At 42.5% G+C, this 24,101-nt stretch overlaps 4 protein-coding genes across 6 annotated transcripts in view; all 4 read right to left on the bottom strand.

The window, feature by feature from the left end:
• Positions 1–4,813, bottom strand: part of LOC310756761 (vomeronasal type-2 receptor 26-like) — a 28,545-nt gene extending 23,732 nt beyond the window's left edge. Inside the window, exon 1 of the mRNA XM_083601444.1 lies at positions 4,460–4,813. The gene's annotated coding sequence lies outside the window, so the exon portion shown is untranslated. The remainder of the gene's footprint in view (positions 1–4,459) is intronic.
• On the bottom strand, positions 1,698–5,766 carry LOC310757141 (extracellular calcium-sensing receptor-like; the record flags this gene model as incomplete). Its single annotated transcript, XM_083602342.1, has 3 exons — positions 1,698–1,865; positions 2,997–3,224; positions 5,209–5,766. 3 exons carry the CDS (start codon positions 5,764–5,766, stop codon positions 1,731–1,733), a joined length of 921 nt encoding a protein of 306 aa, XP_083458468.1. The 3' UTR covers positions 1,698–1,730.
• Positions 5,006–24,101, bottom strand: LOC310757142 (vomeronasal type-2 receptor 26-like; the record flags this gene model as incomplete). Of its 3 annotated transcripts, none has more annotated exons than XM_083602344.1 (4): positions 23,867–24,101; positions 9,083–9,377; positions 7,485–7,547; positions 5,878–6,042 (listed from the first exon to the last, which is right to left on the bottom strand). In XM_083602344.1, exons 1-4 carry the CDS (start codon positions 24,070–24,072, stop codon positions 5,878–5,880), a joined length of 729 nt encoding a protein of 242 aa, XP_083458470.1. In that variant the 5' UTR covers positions 24,073–24,101. The 3 variants fall into 3 exon arrangements, with proteins under 3 accessions (XP_083458471.1, XP_083458470.1, XP_083458469.1); XM_083602343.1 differs by lacking the exon at positions 23,867–24,101 and adding an exon at positions 10,247–10,577; XM_083602345.1 differs by lacking the exon at positions 23,867–24,101 and having other exon boundaries at positions 5,006–6,042; positions 9,083–10,069.
• Positions 11,375–13,754, bottom strand: LOC310758075 (vomeronasal type-2 receptor 26-like; the record flags this gene model as incomplete). Its single annotated transcript, XM_083604013.1, has 2 exons — positions 11,375–12,816; positions 13,750–13,754. The coding sequence occupies 2 exons, from the start codon at positions 13,752–13,754 to the stop codon at positions 11,847–11,849; spliced, it is 975 nt and encodes a 324-aa protein (XP_083460139.1). The 3' UTR covers positions 11,375–11,846.

The following is a 24,101-nucleotide window of genomic DNA, read 5'->3' as shown; positions in this document are numbered from 1 at the left end:
CAAAACAAATGCCCCAACCTTGGGTAAAGGTTTTATTGGGGGGGGATAAAATGATACTGTTTTGAGCTATAAAGATGAATGTATTGCCTAAAATGTTATTTTTGTTTCAAACATTGCAAATTGTGGACAAGATGGATTGTTTTAAGAAGTGGCAGAAAGATATTTCTAAATTTGTCTGGCAGGGCAAGAAGCCCAGGATAAAATATAAGATTCTAACTGATGCAAAAGAAAGGGGTGGTTTTGCCCTGCCAGACTTCAAACTTTACTATGAATCAGCAGCATTCTGCTGGTTGAAAGACTGGCTGCTTCTTGAAAACACATACATTTTGGACTTAGAAGGTTTTAACAATGTTTTTGGATGGCATGCATATTTGTGGTATGACAAGGTTAAAGCACATAAAGCATTTAAAAATCACATTGTTAGGAGATCTTTGTTTAATGTCTGGATTAGATATAAGGATTTATTGGAAAATAAGACCCCAAGGTGGTTGTCACCAATGGAAGCGAAAGCCCAGAAAAAGCTCAATATGGAGGCCAAATGGCTGAAATATTGGGAAATTTTGGAACAAGAAGGAGACAGATTGAAATTGCAGAGCTTTGAGAAATTAAAAAACAAAGTGCGAGACTGGCGTCATTATTTTCAGATAATGGAGGCTTACAATTTGGACAAGAAAATTGGCTTCCAGGTGGAAAAATCTAAATTAGAAACAGAAGTGCTAGAACCTAAAACTAAGATTACTTGCTGCTGAAATGGAATACACAGGACGAAACGGTTAAATCAGCTATGATTAAATGGGCACAAGATGTTGGACATAACATTATGTTTGCTGACTGGGAACAGTTATGGACCACCGGTATGAAATTTACGGCATGTAATGCCTTGAAAGAAAATATTATGAAAATGATTTATAGGTGGTACATGACTCCAGTCAAGCTTGCAAAAATTTACCACTTGCCTGATAATAAGTGTTGGAAATGTAAAGAGACTGAAGGTACATTCTTTCACCTTTGGTGGACGTGCCCAAAGATTAAGGCTTTCTGGGAAATGATTTATAATGAAATGAAAAGGGTATTTATGTATACCTTCCTGAAGAAACCAGAGGCTTTTCTCTTGGGCATATTCGGCCAGTTGGTGCCAAAGAAGGACAGAACTTTCTTTATGTATGCTACAACGGCAGCAAGAATACTTATAGCAAAGCACTGGAAGACGCAAGATCTACCCACTCTGGAAGAATGGCAGATGAAGTTGATTGACTGTATGGGGCTGGCAGAAATGACCGGCAGAATCCGCGACCAGGGAGAAAAGTCAGCAGAAGAAGATTGGAAGAAATTTAAGGACTATTTACAGAAATATTGTAAAATTAATGAACTTTGAAAGATGCTGGATTGAACTTATGTGGTCTCTAGCCGTTATGATAAAAAGAACTGGGATTAATATTGTTTAAGTTATAAAATTTAAAAAGTTGATTGGGAAAAAAAAGGTGTTAGTTAAAAGGAATGTTAAGAGATTAGGATTTGCTGGATTAACAATTTGAACTAGAAAACAAGAAGGGGAGGTATGAGGAAGTCAAAGAAATATGTTATTGAAAAATTGATATTGAAATTGATTTGTTTTTAATAATTTTTTTTCTTTTTGTTTTTGTATAAAATTGGAAAAATTGAACAAATATTTATATAAAAAAAATGATACTGTTTTGGACAAGATTACAAAAGTTGCCCTATTCCTTCTCTCACTTGCCTTCCTCGGTGGAGATGGTCCCTTTTACACAGGGAGCGCAATCATAGCAGCAAAGTGGCTCTCCTTCCCGGATGACCTTGACATCCCCAATATGACAGCTCTCAGCACATCTGGATTGAGGGATAGTCTGCCCGTAAAGAAAGATGGTCAGGAGTTAGTGGTTTTGTGGGATGTAAAGGTGCAGTCAAGTGCAACCTTCTGACAGAGGACTAACGGCCTCCAGGTTCTAACCGGTTGCTGGGACAACCAGTTTGTAGGTTGCTGGTAGTTTTGAAAGATAACTGCTGAGTTGCAGTCACCTTAGGACCAACTTCCCTCTGGTGTAGTTCATTTGCTTGTTATGTAACCTAAGCCTGCCTTCAGATACGCTTCTGTAAACCTGAATGAATCTGAGAGTAAAATGGTTTTATATTACATCAATCAGATTCGTGTGTGTATTCCTTTATTAGTAGAACTTAGTCAAGTCAGCAACAAGCTGATCGCTGCATAAACTTATAAAGGGGATTGTTTAACTCTGCTAAAGTAAACCTTCCCACAGGTATGTCTATCTCTGCAATAATACTGGAGCCAATACTCCCAGCTCCTGTCACCTAGCAGTTTGAAAGCATACCAGTTCAAGTAGATAAATAGATACTGCTGCTGTGGGAAGGTAAATGGCATTTCCGTACGCTCTGGTGTCCTATTGCGCCAGAAGCGGTTTAGTCAGTCTGGCCAAATGAGCCAGAAAATCTGTCTACAGACAAATGCCAGCTCCCTTGGCCTGAAAGCAGAGATGAGTGTCACACCCCATAGTTGGATTTGACTGGATTGCACTGGATTGAACTTTACATTTACTAAATTGTTCAGGGAATTTTAAACAAAAATAGATTGTGAAGACCTCCAACAGAACCTCTCCAAAATTGAGTGATTAATAATAATAATAATAATAATAATAATAATAATAATAATAATAATTCATTAGTTATACCCCACCCATCTGGGTTTCCCCAGCCACACTAGGTGGCTGCCAATAAAATATTAAAAAACAATGGTCAATCTGTAGACGGATTAAGCAATAAATTGGGAAATGTAATTCAAAGCAAAGAAGTGTGAAGTGATGCAAGTTGAGGCAAAAAATATTACTTTCATCAATATGCTCCTGGGAGTTAAAGTGGCGGTGACTGTTCCTACAAAACTAAAAGCCCCTTTCAATCCAATATCCTCTGTTTTCTTTTTCTTTTTGGATCAAAGTCAAATGTATCTGAATGATTTAACCCACCTTATTAAACCAAAGGGGCCACACCATGGCATCCTGATCAATGGTGACTTTTACGTCTGTGGATCCCTCTCTCTCCATACTCCCAACTTTTCCTACGTGAAGGGAGGCATTGGCAAGCATCACAATGTTCACCAGGTCAAATTCAGCTGTCAGGTCCCCATTCTCATCTAAATATACTCCACCCATAGAAGCATTGTAGAACTGAAAATCACTCAGGAAACGGTGGAACTGGAATGACAGAGAAGATCACAGCGTTTAAGAAAGTTGGCTGTTTCAGCCCAGGTGGTTCACATATTATCTAGGCACGTAGTGACCCTGGAGGGTTTTTCTATTTAATGTTCCCAATATACTTCTTTTTTAGAAAAAATATTTTCAATGCAGTTACAAAAAAATTTACAAAGATAACATCCTAAAAAAAGAACAAACCAACAAAAACAAATCAAAGCAGACAGAAACCAAAAAAGAAAAAACCCACACCTCCCAAACAAACCCTGCCATCATACTAATCTTTACGTACATATACACATATTGACTTCCTTCCTCTGTTTTGAGACCTCAAAATTTTTAATCTTTTTGAATTGTTGTGTCTTATGTAAATTACCTCTGTCTTTACACATTTCGCACCGCTTTTCGATTTCTTTAACCCTGCAATGCTTCATTCGCTACATACCGATATACTTACTCCAGAACAATGTTTTTCCATATATTCTTTAACACAATCCCATTCCTTTGCTAATTTTTGGTCCGATTGTCTCCTTAAGAATGCTGTGAATCTTGCCAAATTTATAAAATCACAAAGTTTAATTTGCCATTGTTTTATTGATGGGATTTTCCCCCTTTCCAGTTTTTTGCTATGAGCATCCTGGCAGCTGTTGCTGCATAAAGGAATACTTTCCTTTGACTGCCAGGAATATCTTTTGTAATTATACCTAAAAGGAATGCCTCCTGTTTTTTACTAAAAGATATTTTAAAGATCTTTTTGGTTTCTTCATACCACATGTGAAACATTGTTCCTATTTCTTTCTTGCATCTCCAACAGGTATTTGATTTTGATTTATAAATTTTTGCCAATTTTACTGGAGTTAAGTACCGTTGGCATATCATTTTCCCAATATACTCGAGGTCTTTCAGAATGGGTTCTTCCATCAGTTGAGCAGCCTAAGAAATAGGTTCCTTTCAAGATTTGACTGAACATGAGTGGACTGATTTGGCTTGCATTATCAAGAACTTTCTGACGCTAAGAGCTGTTCGACAGAGGAACAGTCTCCCTCAAGAGGTCGTGGACTCTCCTTCATTGTAGGTTTTTCAAGAGAGATGGATGGCCGTCTGGCAAGAATGATTTATTCGAGATTCCTGCATTGCGGTATGTGGGACTAGATGACTTTCAGGGTCCCTTCCAATTCTACAATTCCATAATTCTATTATTCAGGTGAGGGGGCCTGAGCTTACCTAGCTCTGCCCACCTGAGTTTATGATACTGCGCCAGGCTAGACTAAGGGGTCAAGGCAGGTTTGTTGCTCTTGTCTTTAGAGACACCATCTCCTAGACCAGGGAACCATTTGGTCTTGGAATGGGTTTGTGGAGAAACTTTGAAAATACACTTTATTGAACTTCTTACTTGCAGTATAATGCTATCTTGCTATTATGATGGCATACCTAGGAATGTATATGAATGGAGATGCAATATGAATGTCATTTCCTTTTAAGGAATCTTTGGTCTTCTCTTTGAAAGGGTCACATGATCATTGCTAGCAGTCCATAGTCTTGCAGATCAAGGTAACTATTGAATGGTCTATTAATTCTGTATCAATCATTTTGACTCAGGTAGGTAGCTGTGTTGGTCTGACGCAGTAGATATATATATATATAAAATTTTAACAATTCTCCAGTAGCACCTTAGAGACCAACTAAGTTTGTTCTTGGTAGGTATGAGCTTTGTGTGCATGCACACTTCTTCAGATACCATGTGCATGCACACAAAGCTCATACCAAGAACAAACTTAGTTGGTCTCTAAGGTGCTACTGGAGAATTCTTTTATTTTTTAAATCATTTTGATGTACAGTATTTTATAACCTCATTTATCTCCTTTTTTAAATGCTTGGTTAATGTCTGTCAATTAAAGGTAATGGACCAACAAATCTGTCATTGAACCGGTCGTTATTTAAAATGAAACAAAATCCATCCAGATAATTAGAGAAGGAAAATGAATACCTGTGATGGTTGGCCTTTTTCATCTTCCAACCTGTTCTGACCCGCCATCACTACCCTCTTGGATCTAGAGGAGTACGCAGCATTTAAGGCATGGGCCAGAGCTCGGACCGTGTTGTAAATGCTGTAGGTGTCCTGAAACAGGCTCCTTTCAAGGATGTCCTGACGGAAACCTGAAAAGTTCTCCTTCACTCTGCATCGCTTCTGGCCTTTCACAGAGAACACATGCTTTGAATATAAGCAATTATAGCCCCGAGGCCAAAATGGATGGTAATTACTGTAGGCAGAGGAAACTGGCAGATTACCATCATGTTTTGATCTTTTTTTGGTCTGGATAAAGAAAGATAAATATCCATGAATGTGTTTGTTCTCAAGTAGTTCGGGAGACATGTTGGAGCTGGCATATGAGAGAGCTATTGTGATCCAAACTTTCCCAGTAATGGGTTCCAGGGTTTCACTCACTATTTCTATTGTCCTTGCAGCTTCTGAGGGGGAATTAGAGTCCCCATAGTAAAGAAACACATTGATTCTCCTGTCCATGGAAAGTGAAATCTTCTTCATGAGCTTTGTGTACTCATCTCCTTTATACAGAATGTCTCGTGGAATGGTTTGTGAGAAAGCAAGGCAAACACCTCCCTTAGCAAGCGTAGGTGCCAGGGTGCTCAGAAACCTTTATCCATTGTCAGAGTCAGGAGCTATGAGCCCAATCCAAGTCCACCTGAAATGCAGGAGTAGTTTGACAATCCCTGAGCCTGGGGGTTCTTCATTTGGGGTCATTCGGTAGAGCAAAGGAGATTGCGTTTTGTCAAGGGCATGATGAACAGAAGCATAACTGACCTAGGAAGAAAAGGAAGATATAGAGGGTTTTATTGGTCAACTGGAAATTGTGGTGTGATGTTCTGCTTCCTCCACAACTCTTTAAGAAAACATGGAGCAACATTGCTAGATTCAGACCCTAGATCTTATCTGCTGTCCTTTTAAAGTTGCACAATTAGAACAGCAACAACCCACATTCATAAGAACAAGTAAAGAAAAACAGCAGAATTTATTTTAAGAGAGATGGCTTCTGAGGGGCAGTTGTGTTACAGGGAGCCTCTGAAAATCTTGCGAAGCAGTTCCTCTTCCGGTGATGAGGAAAACCCCACCTCCAGTGGGGAAGAAGTGAAAGGACCAGAGGATGCTGGTGGGAGCCTCAGCACCACTGCTGGCAAAGCCGGCCAGCAGGGAAGCATGCCCCCTCCATTGCCCACCCTGCGCAGAAGTCTACAGCGCAAAGAGGGGAGGAAGAGGCTGGGCGTAACGAGGCTTTTATGCTGGAGGAGGTCCAGGAAACAGGCACTCCCGGATTCTGCTAGCGATTGAGGCAGACATGAACTTTGGGGTTCTGCGCTGTAAATAGTAAAAGACAGGTCGGAGTCCTGCCTGGTTACTCGTGAGCAGCCACCCTTGCCATCTGACAGTTGGGGCTGTTCTGGGATTAAGAAGTTTTAGGGCAATACTCAACCAGTGACAAGTGGTGTGGGAATCTGCCCCATTTCTCCTATCCTGTTTTCCAGATTTAAAATTCCCACCCATCTCACAAAGCTGTTTGCTCTTTGAAAGGAAACATTCCTTTACCATATAGGCCAGGGGTTCCCAAAGTGATGCCCTCCAGATGATATTCAACTCCAACTCCCATGTGCCAATGGGAGCACATGGGTGCTGGGAGTTGTAGTGCAACAATACTTGGAGGGCACCACATGGGCTACTGCTGATATAGGTAGAGAAGCTACTTAAGCCAGTGATTTTCAGAGAATGAGTCAGAGATTTGTGTGATTGGGTCAGAGCAGAGGGACCTCATATGTCCAGAAAGCTGTTCAACAGTGGAACAGACATCTTTGGGAGGTGATGGACTCTCTTTCCTTGGAGGTTTTTAAGCAGGGGTTGGATGGTCATCTGTCATGGATGCTTTAGTTGAGATTCCTGCATTGCAGGGGGTTGGACTAGATGACCCCCTGGGTCCCTTCCACACTGGCAGAGAAAGGGGGGCAGTGGGGGTGGACTGCCTCCCCCACCCGGGAGCGTGGGGCAACGGGACCACCAAAGTTCACCCAACCATATTTACAGCACCTAAGAGACTCTGCTGCCGCCGCTGCTGCTCTTGCAGCGACCAGCAATTCCTGGGGGGAGAAGGCGGCTCTCCAAGCCAGATGTTTCCTAGCTTATGCTTGCCCACCCACTGCCACCCACACACCTTCAAGGACCAGTCAGGAGTCCGACGCTGCCCTACCTGGACGCACCTGGATGCAAAGCAGGCATCCACTGAGCAAGGGGAGGGACAGAAGGTGCCTAGATAGAGGCCCCTAGGAAAGTTAGGAAAATAAAGATTTAAGTACTTATGCTCACAGGGTTAAGTAAATAAACCAGAAAATAACATTTGCAAGTGTATCTTATTTTTGCTTCTTTTAATAATTTCATTTTTTAAAAAAGATATTTATTGAGTTTTACAAACAAAGGAAAATTACAGAATAAAAAGAAAACAAGAGAAAAAAAGAGAAAAATACAAAAAAATACAAAAATACATAGAAAAAAAATACAAAATACAGAAAAAATGTATAGAAAAAATTAAAAACAAATCAATTTTTTCATGTCTTAAATTTCGTTTGCTTATTTCCCTGACCTCCTCACACCTCCCTTTTTTGTATTCCCGTTCACATGGTTAGTTCAGCAAATCCTTACCCTCTTTCATTTATCTTAACTCCATATTATAACTATATATTTTCATCCGTTATCAATCCATTTTTACATATTCTTATTAACCTTGTTACTAAGGCCGCTTAATTTCAATCCAACATCATTTTAACATTCATTAATTTTACAATGTTCCTGCAAATAGTCTTTAAATTTCTTCCAATCTTCTTCCACCAACTCTTGTCCCTGGTCTCGGATTCTGCCAGTCATTTCCGCCAGTTCCATATAGTCCATCACCTTCATCTGCCACTCTTCCAGGGTGGGTAAATCTTGTGTCTTCCAATACTTTGCAATAAGTATTCTTGCTGCTGTTGTAGCATACATGAAGAAAGTTCTATCCTTCTTTGGCACCAATTGGCTGACTTTTAATAATTTCAATGGGGGGGGGGGGACACAAAAACATGTCCGCACCGGGTACCATCTGACCTTGCTACGCCACTGATTGAGTGTTAGCTCACTTGAGTGTTAGTTTCACATGAGTTTTGTTTTTCTGCCCAATATTTATTTATCCTCCATCTTAAAGTCCCAGAGCAGGTTACAAAAATAGGCTCGTGTAAAGCCATCCCTGAGATGGCTTCTAGAGGCTGCATTTCTGAACCACCAAGATGCGATTCATGCCCCGTGTAAATTGCTATTTTCATATACATTTATTTTTTTAAAAAAGAGGTGCTGGAACTCAGCATGAACACCTTTCTTTTCCTCTTAGAAGGTGCCGGCTGGAAAAAAAGCCTGTTTCCCCTTTGTAAGTGTAAAGTACTTAGCAGCTCCTGTGAACCTCCTGTTGTAGCTTCTGTGATGTGTTTGTATTTCCGAAAGGTTTGTTCCCCCCTTAGACTGCTCTGATGGTGACTCTCTTTCTGGAAGAAATCTTCACCCAGCAGGACAAATCCTTCAACATAAGAAGAGGCTCCTGGATCAGGCCAAAGGCTCATCTAGCCCAGCATCCCGTTCACACAGTGGCCAGCCAGATGATTGTAGGAAACCAGCAAGCACAGCATGAGCACAAAAGCGCTCATGCCTCATCATAGCTGTCAACTTTACCCTTTTCTTGTGAGGAATCCTATTCGGAATAAGGGAATTTCCCTTAAAAAAAGGAAAAAGTTGACAGCTATGTGCCTCATATGATTCCAAGCAAGTGTATTCATACCTGGGGGATTTTGTAGCTTTCCAGCATATTTGAAATCTGGAGTGAGGTGTCAGAGTTGACCCCTTCAATGAAAACCAAGGGCTTCTTCTGTCTTCCGCAGTGGTAGTTTGGGACATTGGCCCTCCCAGGAGACAGCAGATCTAGCGTGGCGTCATAGGTCATCCTTGCATTGAAATAATTGTCATAGATGTCATAGCCCAGCGTGATGTTGGGTAAGATCCTGGGGTCCTGATTAATCTCATGGATGGCAATCATGAAGGACAGGAGATACCAGTATGCTACCATATCTGCTGCCCTGCAAAAAAGCATGAAGCCTAATGTCAGTCTCCGTTCAGCGAAAAGTGTCAAGTCCCTGCTTTCTTAATCCTATAAGAAATTGCAGCCACAAGAATGAAGCAAAACAGAACATCCACATCACATAATCAGCCATCTGTGAGTTTGTTGGAAGCTGAACGGCTGCTTGCCAGTCAAAGGGAGATAGAAGCATATTTGAGCACTTGAGTACTGGAAAGAGGGAGTGAATACAACTCTCAAATATATTGAGCAAAAGTTTGTAAAAGGACGGAGCACTAGTTCAAGGGGAGTGGTAGGTTATAAGAGTTTGTTTCCTTATTTTTAAAAAAGGAAGAGGAGATGTAAAATAGAGACCTTTACAAGTCATATAATTCCTGCTTCTAATTTTTATTGCTGTTCCTATCCTATTCGGCACCCTCCTTTCACGCTAAGGTCCCAGGGCAGGAGAACTGTACTGGCTGCCAGTTGATTTCTAGACTCAATTCAACGTGATTATATGTTAACTTTATAAATACATTGCGACAATTTAATAGCTATAGTCCTGCTCCTTTCAGAGGAGTGCAGATCAGGCCATCTTTACATGTCCCAAGTTAAGAAGTTGGGATGCAGATGATCTCTGGCTCTTCATGATTCACCATCAATTTGTTTCTTTCCAATGGAAAAAGGAAGGAGGGAAGCAATGCACATGCATTTTGTGTCTTCATTGTGCAAGATCTAGAAAGCACAAGTTATCCCTGGCATATAAGCATTAGAGGCTTAGACAATCACAGCTGAGCATAATACTATTAAACAAGGTTCAATGTAGATGCCTACCCATTAATCACAATTTTGTCTGCTGTGCAGAAATTGCATGGGGGAAATGCAGCATACCTTATAATGTAAATGAAAGGGGGGGCAAGGAAATGGTGTCCAATATGAACAATTTGTAATGTAGATATGACCCCGCTTATGAGGTGGTCTCCTGGCTCGTAATAATTCATTGCATCTGGATGGTCCCTTCTCAAGTTCAATGGGCATTTTGCTGTCCGCATCCTAGAAGCTGCACAGGGAAGCAGCAGCAGCAGCAGCAGCAGCAGCAACATCAATAAGAGCCTCACTCTGGGTCTGCCTCCTGTCATTACATCTGTTGCCACTGCTCTCAACTTAGCAAGAAACTGAGAGTCTCCAGCAAGACCGAGGCCCCGGTGACATTGAGAGGAAAGGGAGGATACGAAGCTTTCACACTGGCAGAATCCCTGCCTGCCTGGAAGATAAGTCAAAGCCCTCGATGGCACAAGAGGTCTTTAAATATGCAGCAAGCATTTCAAGCTCTGATTTCTGAAATATCTGTTCTTTGTGTCAAAAGTGGGTACATTGCTTGAGTTTTGCCAAGGAATAAATCACTATGATTATGATAAGTATGTGGGGAATAATCCTCTCTGGAATCACTGTGGAGCTTGGGCAGCAGCTGCAGAGCTGGAAGAAAATATCACAATCTGATTTCTCTTTGCTCTAGAGGGTAGGACTCGAACCAGTGGCTTCAAGTTAAAGTAATGGAGACTGCAACTAAAAATCAGGAAAACTTTCTGACAGTAAGAGCTGTTTGAAAGTGGAATGGTCCCGCTTGGGAGGTTGTGGGCTTTCCTTCCTTGGCATAGCTGTCAACTTACAGATTTGAAAATAAGGGACCAGGAGCCTTGAAATTAAGGGACCAGCTTGCATTAACTAGCCACACACAAGGCATGCAAGCTTCACCCCCCCCAGTCTTTCTTAGACTTCTTATTGGGTGAGCAACGCAGCCAAGCAACACAGTTGGAGCCTCCCTCCTCCCTGGCTGGCAGGGAGGGAGGGAGAGGAGCTGCTTCCTTTGAAATTTAAGGGACATCATTTAAGGGACATTTAAGGGACATCCATCAATAAGGGACAGCAGCGGGACATGGCGCTGGAATAAGGGACTGTCCCTTCAAATAAGGGACCCTTGACAGCTATGTTCCTTGGAGGTTTTTAAGCAGAGTTTGAATGGCCATCTGTCATGAATGCGTTAGTTGATATTCCTGCATTGCACGGGGTTAGACTGGATGCCCCTTGGGGTCCCTGCCAACTCTGCGCTTCCATAATGCTATGATTCTATGTTCACAATATCTCACTGATGTGGCAAAATGTGATCCTAGAATGACAATCATTTAAAATACATCACCAGATAAGCCGGGCTCAAACTATTCTTTCAGGACATGTTGGGGAACTTCTGTTGCCTGGCGGACAACATATGAAAAAACAACCATAGAAGCCCCCTGTGCCAGTCAAATATTTTATTTCAAAGTATTTGAAACTCTCCCCATCACCTCAAATCCTCTCCTGACGCATATGTTGGGCCTAGTCACTCCACAGCTTTTTGACATTTGAATATTTCATTTTATATCTGCAAGTGGCTGGATTTTGTTATTGCCGTTCTGTTCACAGATCCCTACAATGGAAAGGAATGTACAAAGAATCAAATGCCATCTTTACTTTTTGTCGTCAGATGCTCCTTTGTATTCAGACCAGGCCTGAGTAATATAATGTAGCACTTGGGCATGAAGATGCAGCCCAGAAGCCCAGCACTGGAGGCCAGCATAGAGAAGATCTGCACGGCTACCATGTATTTCCCCTTGGTGCTCAAGTAGGTGGGAACAAAGGACACCCAAACACTGCAGAAGACCAGCATGCTGAAGGTGATCAGCTTGGCTTCATTGAAGGCCCCAGGCAGCTTCCTGGCTAGGAAAGCCACCGTGAAGCAGATGGCAGCCAGGAAACCCATGTAGCCAAGGGCAACATAAAACATGGCAGAAGACCCTACATTACATTGCAAGATAATCTCTGCAGGTTGGGAGTGCATGTCTGAGTCTGGGAATGGGGGAGAGGTCCCCAGCCAGGGGATGCAGATGAGAACTTGGACACTGGAACAGGAAAGGACAACAGCATTGGCCAGAGTCTTGCCCAGCCATTTCTTCACCCTGTTCCCTGGCTTTGTGGCCAGGAAAGCCAGCACAACGGTAATGGTTTTGGCCAACAAAGAAGAGACAGCAACTGAGAAGATGAGGACAAATGTCATTTGTTGGAGAAGACAGGTGGCTTTTCTTGGCTGGCCAATGAAGAGCAAGGAGGACAAAAAGGAGAGCAAGAGGGATACAAGGAGGATGTAGGACAGGTCTCTGTTGTTGGCTTTGACTATGGGAGTTCCTGAGTATTTAATGAAAATTCCTAACACAAAGCATGTGATTAAGGAGAATACCAAGGTAAAGAAAGACAAGAGAATCCCCAAATAGTCTTCATAGGACAGGAAAGTGATAATCTTGGGAACACATTGATCTCGGTCCTTGTTTGAGTGCTGATCTTCCGGACATTTGGTGCAATGGTTTGCATCTGAAAGTAAGATGAGTGATTTCAGTACCCAGGGTCTCAAGCAAGGGACATTGCCAGCCCTGACCCGCAGATACTATGACTTGAATCGGCAATCTGTTGCATGCAAAGCAGATGCCCCAACCACGGGTGAACGTTTTCTGGGGCGGGGGGGGGATAAAATGATACTGTTTTGGACAAGATTACAAAAGTTGCCCTATTCCTTCTCTCACTTGCCTTCCTCGGTGGAGATGGTCCCTTTTACACAGGGAGCACAATCATAGCAGCAAAGTGGCTCTCCTTCCCGAATGACCTTGACATCCCCAATATGACAGCTCTCAGCACATCTGGATTGAGGGACAGTCTGCCCATAAAGAAAGACGGTCAGGAGTTAGTGATATTGTGGGATGTAAAGTCAAGTGCAACCTTCCGACAGAGGACTAACGGCCTCCAGGTTCTAACCGGTTGCTGGGACAACCAGTTTGTCGGTTGCTGGAACCTTTGAAAGATAACTGCTGAGTTGCAGTCACCTTAGGACCAACTTCCCTCTGGTATAGTACATTTGCTTGTTATGTAACCTAAGCCTGCCTTCAGATACGCTTCTGTAAACCTGAATGAATCTGAGAGTAAAATGGTTTTATATTACATGAATCAGATTTGTGTGTGTATTCCTTTATTAGTAGAACTCAGACAAGTCAGCAACAAGCTGATCGCTGCATAAACCTATAATGGGCATTGTTTAACTCTGCTAAAGTAAACCTTCCCACAAGTATGTCTATCTCTGCAATAATACTGGAGCCAATACTCCCAGCTCCTGCCACCTAGCAGTTTGAAAGCATACTAGTTCAAGTAGATAAATAGATACTGCTGCTGTGGGAAGGTAAACGGCATTTCCGTACGCTCTGGTGTCCTATTGCGCCAGAAGCGGTTTAGTCAGTCTGGCCAAATGAGCCAGAAAATCTCTCTACAGACAAATGCCAGCTCCCTTGGCCTGAAAGCAGAGATGAGTGCCACACCCCATAGTTGGATTTGACTGGATTGCACTGGATTGAACTTTACATTTACTAAATTGTTCAGGGAATTTTAAACAAAAATAGATTGTGAAGACCTCCAACAGAACCTCTCCAAAATTGAGTGATTAATAATAATAATAATAATAATAATAATAATAATAATAATAATAATAATTCATTATTTATACCCCACCCATCTGGGTTTCCCCAGCCACACTGGGTGGCTGCCAATAAAATATTAAAAAACAATGGTCAATCTGTAGACGGATTAAGCAATAAATTGGGAAATGTAATTCAAAGCAAACAAGTGTGAAGTGATGCAGGTTGACACAAAAAATATTACTTTCATAAATATGCTCCTGGGAGTTGAAGTGGTAGTTACTGTTCCTACAAAACTAAAAGCCCCTTTCAATCCAATATCCTCTGTTTTCTTTTTCTTTTTGGATCAAAGTCAAGTGTATCTGAATGATTTAACCCACCTTATTAAACCAAAGGGGCCACACCATGGCATCCTGATCAATGGTGACTTTTACGTCTGCGGATCCCTCTCTCTCCATACTCCCAACTTTCCCTACGTGAAGGGAGTCATTGGCAAGCATCACAATGTTCACCAGGTCAAATTCAGCTGTCAGGTCCCCATTCTCATCTAAATATACACCACCCATAGAAGCATTGTAGAACTGAAAATCACTCAGGAAACGGTGAAACTAGAATGACAGAGAAAATTGCAGCATTTATATATATGATTTTTATTAATTGTTCTGTTTTACCATTTAAAATACCCATTTAAACATCTTTTTTTAAAACCTCAACTACTTTTTCTTCTTCTTTATTTTATTTTTATTTATTTTATTTATTTTTTCATTTTTCCCATAAATTGTAGTGTCATGTGTATTGTGAGGTATACAAAGTATCTTTGCTTCAGTTGCCATCATATTCTTTTTTGTTACAAACAAAAACAGAGAGTGTTGTATAAATGTATGTTTTTTAAAAGGATAATAAAGATTGAATTGGGGGGAAAGCATCCTTAAGATATCAGTGACTTCCCTTCTTCTCTTTCCATGGTTCATTTTGCATATCATAAATCCCTGTATATATTACAGAAACTAAATCATTCAGTATTCCATTAAGAGCTGTTCGACAGTGGAACAGTCTCCCTCAGGAGATTGTGGACGCACCTTCCTTCTTCTTCTTTTTTATAATAATATTTATTAAAATACAAAAATGTAAAGAAGAAAAAAAGAAGAAGAAAAGGAGACAAAAAGATACAAAATACAGAAAAATAAAAAATAATAATGGTTAAAAACAAATCAGTCATTCCATATCCTATCTTTCATCTGCCTATTTCCCTGTCCCCGGTTGTTTACAACAGCAACACATGCAACAGCTAAATTAGCATACTCTTCTGAGTACCTTTTGGGTGGTTCACCCTTTGTGACTCTCTCAGACCTGCGTATGAGGTGCTGATCCTCTCTGCTCATTGGTTCTGTCTCAGGACTCTTAGGAGAACCAGTTCCAACAGCAAACAGTGGTTCATCCTTCACCCGTGAAGGCCTATCCATTGTGTGAGACTTCCTCTCAATGACTGTGACGACTGAGCTCTCTGAGCTATCACTGTCACTCTCAGTACCACTGTACTCTGTGAAATCATCATCATCATCTGAATCGTCCTCTGTGGGAAATGTGTGTGCTATCACTCTCTCCTTTTCAGGAGCACTCTCTAGAAATTTTGTGAGAATCACCTGACCAGATTCAGACAAAATTACTCTGTAGAGACCCTTTTCATATCCCACAAAAATGCCTCTGGCATTCTTTACTCCACCTGGAGCTTCTGTCCTCACATGAGACCCAAAAACCTTGAAATGGGCAACAGAAGGTTTTCTCTGGAACAGTTTCTCAAAAGGAGAACTTCCCAACTCTTTCGAAACCTTTCTCACCCACGCATGACAAAACGACATGAGTGACTCCGCCCAGAACTCATGTGGCAGATGTGAACTAAGCAATTGCGCATTCATTCCCTTTTGCAATTCTTTGTTCACTTTTACACAAACACCCCTGTTCCACGCTTCCGCTGAAACAGCAATCTTGTGTCTGATCCCCTTCTTCTGCAGGAACCTCTGGAAATCCTGTAAAAGAAAAATCTGCTTCTCATCTGTCAAAAGACAATCAATGTTAGCATCATGCATGTCTTTAACCTTGTCACAAAACTCTTGAAACCTTTCCAAGGCTTCCTGTGGTTTCTTTAACACATAAACCCAGACAAAGTTAGAGAAATGATCCACACACACAAGATAAAATCTTGCATTGCCTCTAGATGGTTCTAGAGGACCAATCACATCAGCATACACCCGCTGAAATGCTCTGTCGACCCTGGCTACCTTCTTGGCGCTCGTTTTGGTCACACCTGCAAGAGAAATCACGTTAGACTCAGAATTACATTCCATGTAATCACTTTGCTCAAAGTCCAACAAATACAGTCCACCTTTCTGTCTGGCAGAAAGATATAACTCTCCATCTTTGAAGATCTTGCAGCTCTTATCATCATAGGACAGTTTCAGTCCTTTCTTTGCAATCTGCGAAACACTCAGCAGATTGAACTTCAAATCAGGAACCAAGTAAACATTGTTTATTGTCAAGTTCAGACTCTTAAGATACACAGATCCAACCCCGGTCGCCTCCAGCTTCTGACCGTTGGCTTGTTCCACAGCGAAGCTTTGCTTCTTAAACGTCGAAAAGAGTCCTCTGTGCGGGGACATATGAAAATTACATCCAGTGTCAATTACAAACGAGTTCCCAACATCTGGCGTGGTTCCTTTCGCCATCAGAGCCCTTGCAGGTTCCACCATAGACTTGGTATGACCTTTGCCTGCTGCCTCAGGCTTTGCTGAGCGGCCCTTCGCTCCTTTCGGCTGGCGTGGCTTCTTGCAGCTCCGCTGAAGATGCCCAGCCTGTCCGCAATTGTAGCATCGGACAACGTTCAAAGCTACAGCATCCTCTCCAGTAGCAACATCAGTGGGGGAATTAGAACTCCGTTCTTCCCTCCCCCTGTCCTTCACTTCCAGTGCAGCATGCCGGCTGTGTTCATCCTGAACCACGGCACTCAGGGGCACTCCCCCCTTCTTGGCATCCATGCTGAACTCAAGTCTCAGCTCTCCACTCTCGAGCTAGTAAAAAATCCAAAAGCTCCTTTTTGAGCTGTCTTTCTGCCTGTCTCTCAGGCAGGCAAATTCCAAGCTGTCTCAAAGTCAAAACAACTTTCGCTTTCCCGGCTCTGACTGAGCCAGCCCCAGGTGTCAGTAGTTTTCCACTGCCCTGACTGTCGTTGCTTAGCAACCTTCCCCGGGACGGGAATCCTTATCTCACCACAGGAATTTCTGGTATGCAAGCCTTTCTTTCAGAGCTTGTTTTGCCAAACGCAGCTCTCTCGTGAACCAGAGAATAAATCAATCTGCATTCACACTTTTAGCCCGATATTCAGCATACCTTTATGGGGCTCCGTTGCTTGGAAAACACCCCCTCTTGGGGCCAGCCGTCTGTTCAGCTTCTGGCTGCAATTTCAGACGTTATCTTCTTTCCTTGGTGCAGAGGATGGCACACGATCCATCAACCTCTCACCTCTCATGCTGATTCCCATGGATCAGATAACCAGCAGCGTCTGCTACCATATGTTGAATCAAGCCCATCAATCAGAGGAATTTGGCACTCTCCAGGTGCCCGGCTTTGATTCCATGTTGACCTCCCCGTCAGCGACTCCCGGCAAGACAAGGCGAGGTCTTTATCGGCCGATTCTCCTCCACGTGAGAAGAACACAACCATCCCTCCTCCCTCACTCCCTGCCATCCCCAGGGAGGGGAAAGAGACAGACAGAAATGTATTTACATGCCTTTATTTCTGTCTTTCCTCAGTGCAGAGAACAACATGTCTGCACTCTCTGATACCCAGCTGCAGAGAGAGAATAACTCCACCCATGTACTTCCAGTACAGGGTCATGTGACACTCTGAGCTAACATCCGGTGCTCAGTGCACATAATAGACTGTCCCTTGTTCCCACGGTACAATCCAATAACATCAGCATCCTGTTTGGCTTTCCAGCCATCTGGAGCACTCAGCAGCATTGCTCCTTTTTCGTAACAACTTCCTCACACCTCCCTTTTTTGTATCCTAATTCAGTCATTGTTTCAGCAAATCCTTTCTTATATTCTAGCTTTTAACCAATTAATTAACTCTATACATCCTATCCATCTTTCACCATATTCTGGTATTCAATTTACCTTACTTTATTTAACCTTATCTTACCATAAAATACCCTAAAACTTAAAAAACTTAATACTTATTTATCCTTATATCATTTCTGCTAAAGCCAGACAATTTCATTCCAACATTCTCCCTAATATTCATTAAATTTACACTAATTCCCAAAATAAAAGTTTTTCTTTATAGACTCTTCCAATTTTCATCCAACGTCCCTTCTTCCTGGTCTCGGGTTATGTCAGTCCTTACTATCCATTCCATCTAGTCCATCAACCTGGAAGCCTGATATCCGAGGCTCTTAAATCTCTTCCATGCCCCTTCTGCAGATCTTTTTCTTCTTGTTTATACTTGCACTTTTCCTTGTCTTTTGTTGGTCTCTTTCTTAGTTTCTTTCCTTTCTCCTTAGGGAATAGGTCTCCGGGGAATTTCCACCCATACTCATGTCCATCTCCCCACATCAGACCAGCCCATTCCCCACAGTCCCACTCCCCACAGTCATCAATATAATCCAAAAGATCTTTAACAGCATATTTCAAAATCTCTCCAAAGTTAGAGCCTCCTCAGCTCCAGACTCCCTCTGGCCCAATCATTCTTCCAAAACAGCGGCTTATGCTCCTGCAGGGCCTCGGGTCTCTCCATTTGTGTTGCTTGAGGTAGCACCATAGCTTCCTCCATTATTATCTGCCCTTGCATTTGCCCAGTCGAACCAGTTTCCTGGATTGGTCCCTGTATGATTTCTATGTCAGTATTCCCTATTTGTCCACATTCACTGATTACAACAGTCATCAAATCCAACTTCTCGTTCATCAAATCCACCTTCTCATGCAACTGCTCCAACAAAGCACTTGTCTTGCAAAAAGCAAGCACCAGGACTTCTTCCAAACACATTTTTATTCAAGGTCACAGTCTGGTCCCACGATGTTAATCTCGCATGCTATCTGTCAAAATGTTCCATTCACAGTCAATGCATGTCTCCAATAATTTCTGTCTCTGACACCCCATTCCCAGGTTTGAGACGGTGGAAACTTATTTTCCTTTACTCCCTCTCCAGCAGGCTTGAACAGTTTAATTTCACCCCCTTTTCTCCTGCTTCCAAGGGGGTTTTAATGGTTATAAATGAAGGAAATTTCGACCTTTATAAAGCGACTTTCCAGGCTATTAGCTTACAAGATTTTTGCTTCAGTCTATTTACAGAAAGCGGAAGGCGGACTTCCTGTTTTGAACCTTCCCGCTTCAGTGCCAAATTAAGATGTTTCTTGATCCAATTTTTCATTTCTACTCACGGGTACTTGTTTAGAGTCCAATTGTCGACAAGAAAAAGTCAGCGCTCTCTGGCAATGGCAATGTGGCTTCCCTCCGTGAAAATAGCAGTCAGTTCGCAGCACCGCGCCGATCACCCTACTTCACTCCGGAGCCCCAAAATGGGGTTCCCCGCGAGTAGGGGAGGCGCTCCTGGTGCTCTGCCGAACCCCACGTTCCCAGGCTTCTTCCACCTGGGATTTCTAGCGGGTCCCCACCTTCGCCGTGGCGGGTAGACCCAGTTTCCACGGAGCCAGTTCCTCCGATCGGAGGAACTCCGCCATTTGGCCGATGGCGCTAACCCGGAAGTCCACTCCTTCCTTGGAGGTTTTTAAGCAGAAGTTGGATGGCCATCTGTCATGGATGATTTACTTGAGATTCCTGCATTGCAGTATGTGGGATTGGCTGACATTTTGAGTCCCTTTCAACTACAATTTCATGATTCTATGAATCGGGTGAGGGAAACTGACCTTACCTAGTTGGCCCTCCTGAGATTTTGATACTGCACAAGGCTAGACTAGGGGGTCAAGGGAGGGGTGTTGCTATTGTCTATAGAGACACCATCTCCTTGACCAGGGAGCCTCTTTGAAGTGAAGGACATGAGACAGGAGTTGATAATGCAGGTGAGCTGTGCATAAGCAAGCTGCCAGCTAGCTCTGCAGAGGCTCTTTTTATTAACACAATATGCAAAACCAGTCAGATACATTTTGGACTGTGCCCTTTACACATCTTCCAGTCAAGAGATCGTGGGGTGGTACAAAGTTATTTTGGCACCTGTTTCCACCGCGTCACTTTCCCCTTGAACAATGTATAACGAAGGAGACAAAGGTCACAGACAGGGCACGACAGACCACTAAGAGAGCAAAAGGTTAGACAGAGGGCATGATGTTCAGACAGCTGTGGCCCATCTGTGGGTGGAATTGTGCTCCACACCCGGTGGTCACTCCTTCACGCTTGACCTTAGAAAGTGTTTGTGGAGAAACTTTGGAAATAGAAGTTATTGAACTTATTACATGCAGTGGAAGGCTATCTTGCAATAACTTTGGATTGCTTTGTCTGTCTTCGATAATTAGGAAGGTGAAGTATGATGATTGTGCTGAAAATAACTATGATGGTATACCTAGGGATGTATATGAATGGAGATTTAATATGAATGTGATATTGAAGGGTCTATAAGTTTTGTATGAATCATTTTCACCTACAGTATTTTATAACCCTATTTATCTCATCTTTTTTAATGCTTGGTAAATTTCTGTTAATTAAAGGAAATGGATCTCTGAATCTGTCATAGAACCGATTTTCATTTAAAATGGAACAATATCTATCCAGATCATTAGAGAATAAAAATGAATACCTGTGATGGTTGGCCTTTTTCATCTTCCAACCTGTTCTGACCCATCATCACCACCCTCTTGGATCTAGAGGAGTACGCAGCATTTAAGGCATGAGCCAGAGCTCGGACCGTGTTGTAAATGCTGTAAGTGTCCTGAAACAGGCTCCTTTCAAGGACTTCTTGAGGGAAACCTGAAAGGTTCTCCTTCACTCTGCATTGCTTCTGGCCTTTCACAGAAAACACATGCTTTGAATATAAGCAATTAAAGCCTTCAGGCCAAAATGGATGGACATTACTATAGGAGTAGAAAACTGGCAGACTTCCATCCTGATTTGCTCTTTTTTGGGTCTGGATAAATAAAGATAGATATCCATGAATGTGCTTGTTCTCAAGTAGTTCGGGAGACATGTTGGAGCTGGCATATGAGAGAGCTATTGTGATCCAAACTTTCCCAGTAATGGGTTTCAAGGTTTCACCCACTATTTCTAGAGTAAGTGCGGCTTCTGAGGGGGAATTAGAGTCCCCATAGTAAAGAAACACATTGATTCTCCTGTCCATGGAAAGTGAAATCTTATTCTTGAGCTTTGTGTACTCATCTGCTTTAACCAGAATCTTTCGTGGAATGGTTTGTGAAAAGCCAACACAAACACTGCTCTTAGCGAGTGAGAGCTTCAAGGTGCTCAGAAACCTTTCTCCATTGTCAGAGTCAGGAGCTATGAGCCCGACCCAAGTCCATTTGAAATGCAGGAGTAGTCTGGTAATCCCTGAGCTTGGGGGTTCATCATTTGGGGTCAATCTGTAGGGCAAAGGAGATTGCGTTTTGTCAATGGCATGATGATCAGAAGCATAACTGACCTAGGAAGAAAAGGAAGATATAGAGGGTTTTATTGGTCAACTGGAAATTGTGGTCAGGGAGAGCAATATTCTGCAGTGCTTCTCTGGAATGGAGATGTAGGACACTTTTGGCAACAATACACTCTGGTCAGTGACTGAAATGAATCAATTCATTCATTATAGGCAACAGTTTAATATTTCTTCAACATCTCCCCCCCCCCCCTGAATGTTGTCCCATTTCCCCCTCCCCCATGTTTCAGACTATGTAAAGTAAAGATATGTTCCATTTTCTACTTTTACCATTTGGTTCAGGGGAGGGGTCAATTTTTAGCTCACTTGAGTGTTAGTTTCACATGAGTTTTGTTCCTTAAATCTTTCCCCTTGCCCAATATCTATTTATCCCCCATGTTAGAGTCCCAGGGCAGGTTACCAAAACAGGCTTGTGTGAAGTCATCGCTGAGGTGTCTTCTGGAGGCTGCATTTCTGTCCCACCAAAGTATGATTCATGCCCCATGTAAATTGCTATTTTCCTAGAAAAAGAGGTGCCAAAACTCACCATGAACCCTTGTCCTCTTATAAAGTGCCAGCTGAAAAAAAGAGTCTGTTTCCCCTTGTAAGTATAAAGGACTTAGCAGCTCACAGTATACATCTTGTGAGCTTCCTGTTGTAGCTTCTGAGAGGCATCTCTCTTTCCAAAAGGCATGCCCCCCCCAACTTAGTGGGCTCTGATGGTGATTCTCTTTTGAAACCCTTCTTCACTCAGCAGGACAAATCCTTCAACGCAAGGAGAACCTCCTGGATCAGGCCAGTGGCCCATCTAGTCCAACATCCTGTTCTCACAGTGGCCAACCAGCTGCTTGTAGGAAACCAGCAAGCACAGCATGAGCACAAATGCACTCTGCCCTCATGTGATTCCCAGCAACCAGCACCCAGAAGCACTGGTGCCTCCAACTAGGAAGGTAGATCACAGTCCTCATGCCTAGCAGCCATTGATAGCCCTTGCCTTCATGAATTGGTTTAATCCTCTCTTAAAACCTTCACTGCCTCCACTGGACGTGAGTTTCCTAGTTTGCTTCCTATTCAGAGAGGTTGCTGTTCTCTGCATGTTGCTAATGCTAGTGTGTTCATACCTGGGGGATTTTGTAGGTTCCCAGCACAGTTGAAATCTGGAGTGAGGTGTCAGAGTTGACCCCTTCAATGAAAACTAAAGGCTTCTTCTGTCTTCCACAGTGGTAGTTTGGGACATTGGCCCTCCCAGGAGACAGCAGATCTAGCGTGGTGTCATAGGTCATCCTTGCATTGAAATAATTCTCATAGATGTCATAGCCCAGGGAGATGTTGGGTAAGATCCTGGAGTCCTGATTAATCTCATGGATGGCAATCATGAAGGACAGGAGATACCAGTATGATATCACCCATACTACCCTGCAACAAAGCATGAAGCCTAATGTCAGTCTCCATTCAGTGAAAAGTCCCTGCTTTCTAAGTCCTGGAAGAAATTGCAGCCACAAGAATGAAGCAAAACAGAACATCCACATCCTATAATCAGCCATCTGTGAGTTTGTTGGAAGCTGAACGGCTGCTTGCCAGTCAAAGGGAGACAGAAGCATATTTGAACACTTAAGAGCGTTGTTTGTGTTGTACTTTTGTATTGTTTTATTGTTGTTAGCCGCCCTGAGCCCAGCTTCGGCTGGGGAGGGCGGGATATAAATAAAATTTATTTATTATTATTATTATTATTAAGTGCTGGAAGCAGGGAGTGAATACCACCCTCAAATACATTGAGCAAAAGTTTGTAAAAGGACAGGGCACTAGTTCAAGGGGACTGGTAGGTTGTAAGCTGTTTGTTTATTTTTTAAAAAAAGAAGAGGAGATGTAAAATAGAGATCTTTACCAGTTAAATAATTCCTGCTTCTCATTGTTATTGATAACATATTTAGTACCTACCATTCACCCTAAGGTCCCAGGGCAGGAGAACTGTACTGGCTGCCAGTTAATTTCTAGACTCAATTCAATGCGATTATATGTTGACTTGATAGATAGATTGTGAAAGTTTAATAGCTATAGTCCTGCTCCTTTCAGAGGAGTGCGGATCAGGCCATCTTCACATTTCCCAAGTCAAGAGGTTGGGATGCAGATGATCTCTGGCTTTTCATGTTTCACCATCAATTTGGTTTTTTTCCAGTGGAAAAAAAGAAAGGAGGGAAGCAATGCACATACATTTTGTGTCTTCACTGGGCAAGATCTAGAAAGCAGGACTTGTCCCTGGCATATAAGCATTAGAGGCTTGGGCAATCACAGCTAAGCACAACAGTATTCAAGAATATGCTATGTATATATGCCTACCCATTAATCACAATCTTATCTGCTATGCTGAAATTGCAAGGGGAAAGTACAGCTTACCCTTTAATGTAATTGCAAGGGGGGATAAGGAAATTGTGTTCAGGAAAAACTGTCTGTAATGTAGATATGACCCCGCTTATGAGGTGGTCTCCTGGCTCATAATAATTCATTGCATCTGGACGGTCCCTTCCCAAGTTCAATGGGCACTTTGCTTTCCGCATCCTAGAAGCTGCACAGGGAAGCAGCAGCAGCAGCAGCAGCAGCATCAATAAGAGCCTCACTCTGGGTCTGCCTC

The sequence above is a fragment of the Podarcis filfolensis genome (genome assembly GCF_964270895.1).
Source record: "Podarcis filfolensis genome assembly, chromosome: 2".
NCBI lineage: Eukaryota > Metazoa > Chordata > Lepidosauria > Squamata > Lacertidae > Podarcis > Podarcis filfolensis.
This window is presented reverse-complemented; position numbering and strand designations above follow the sequence as displayed.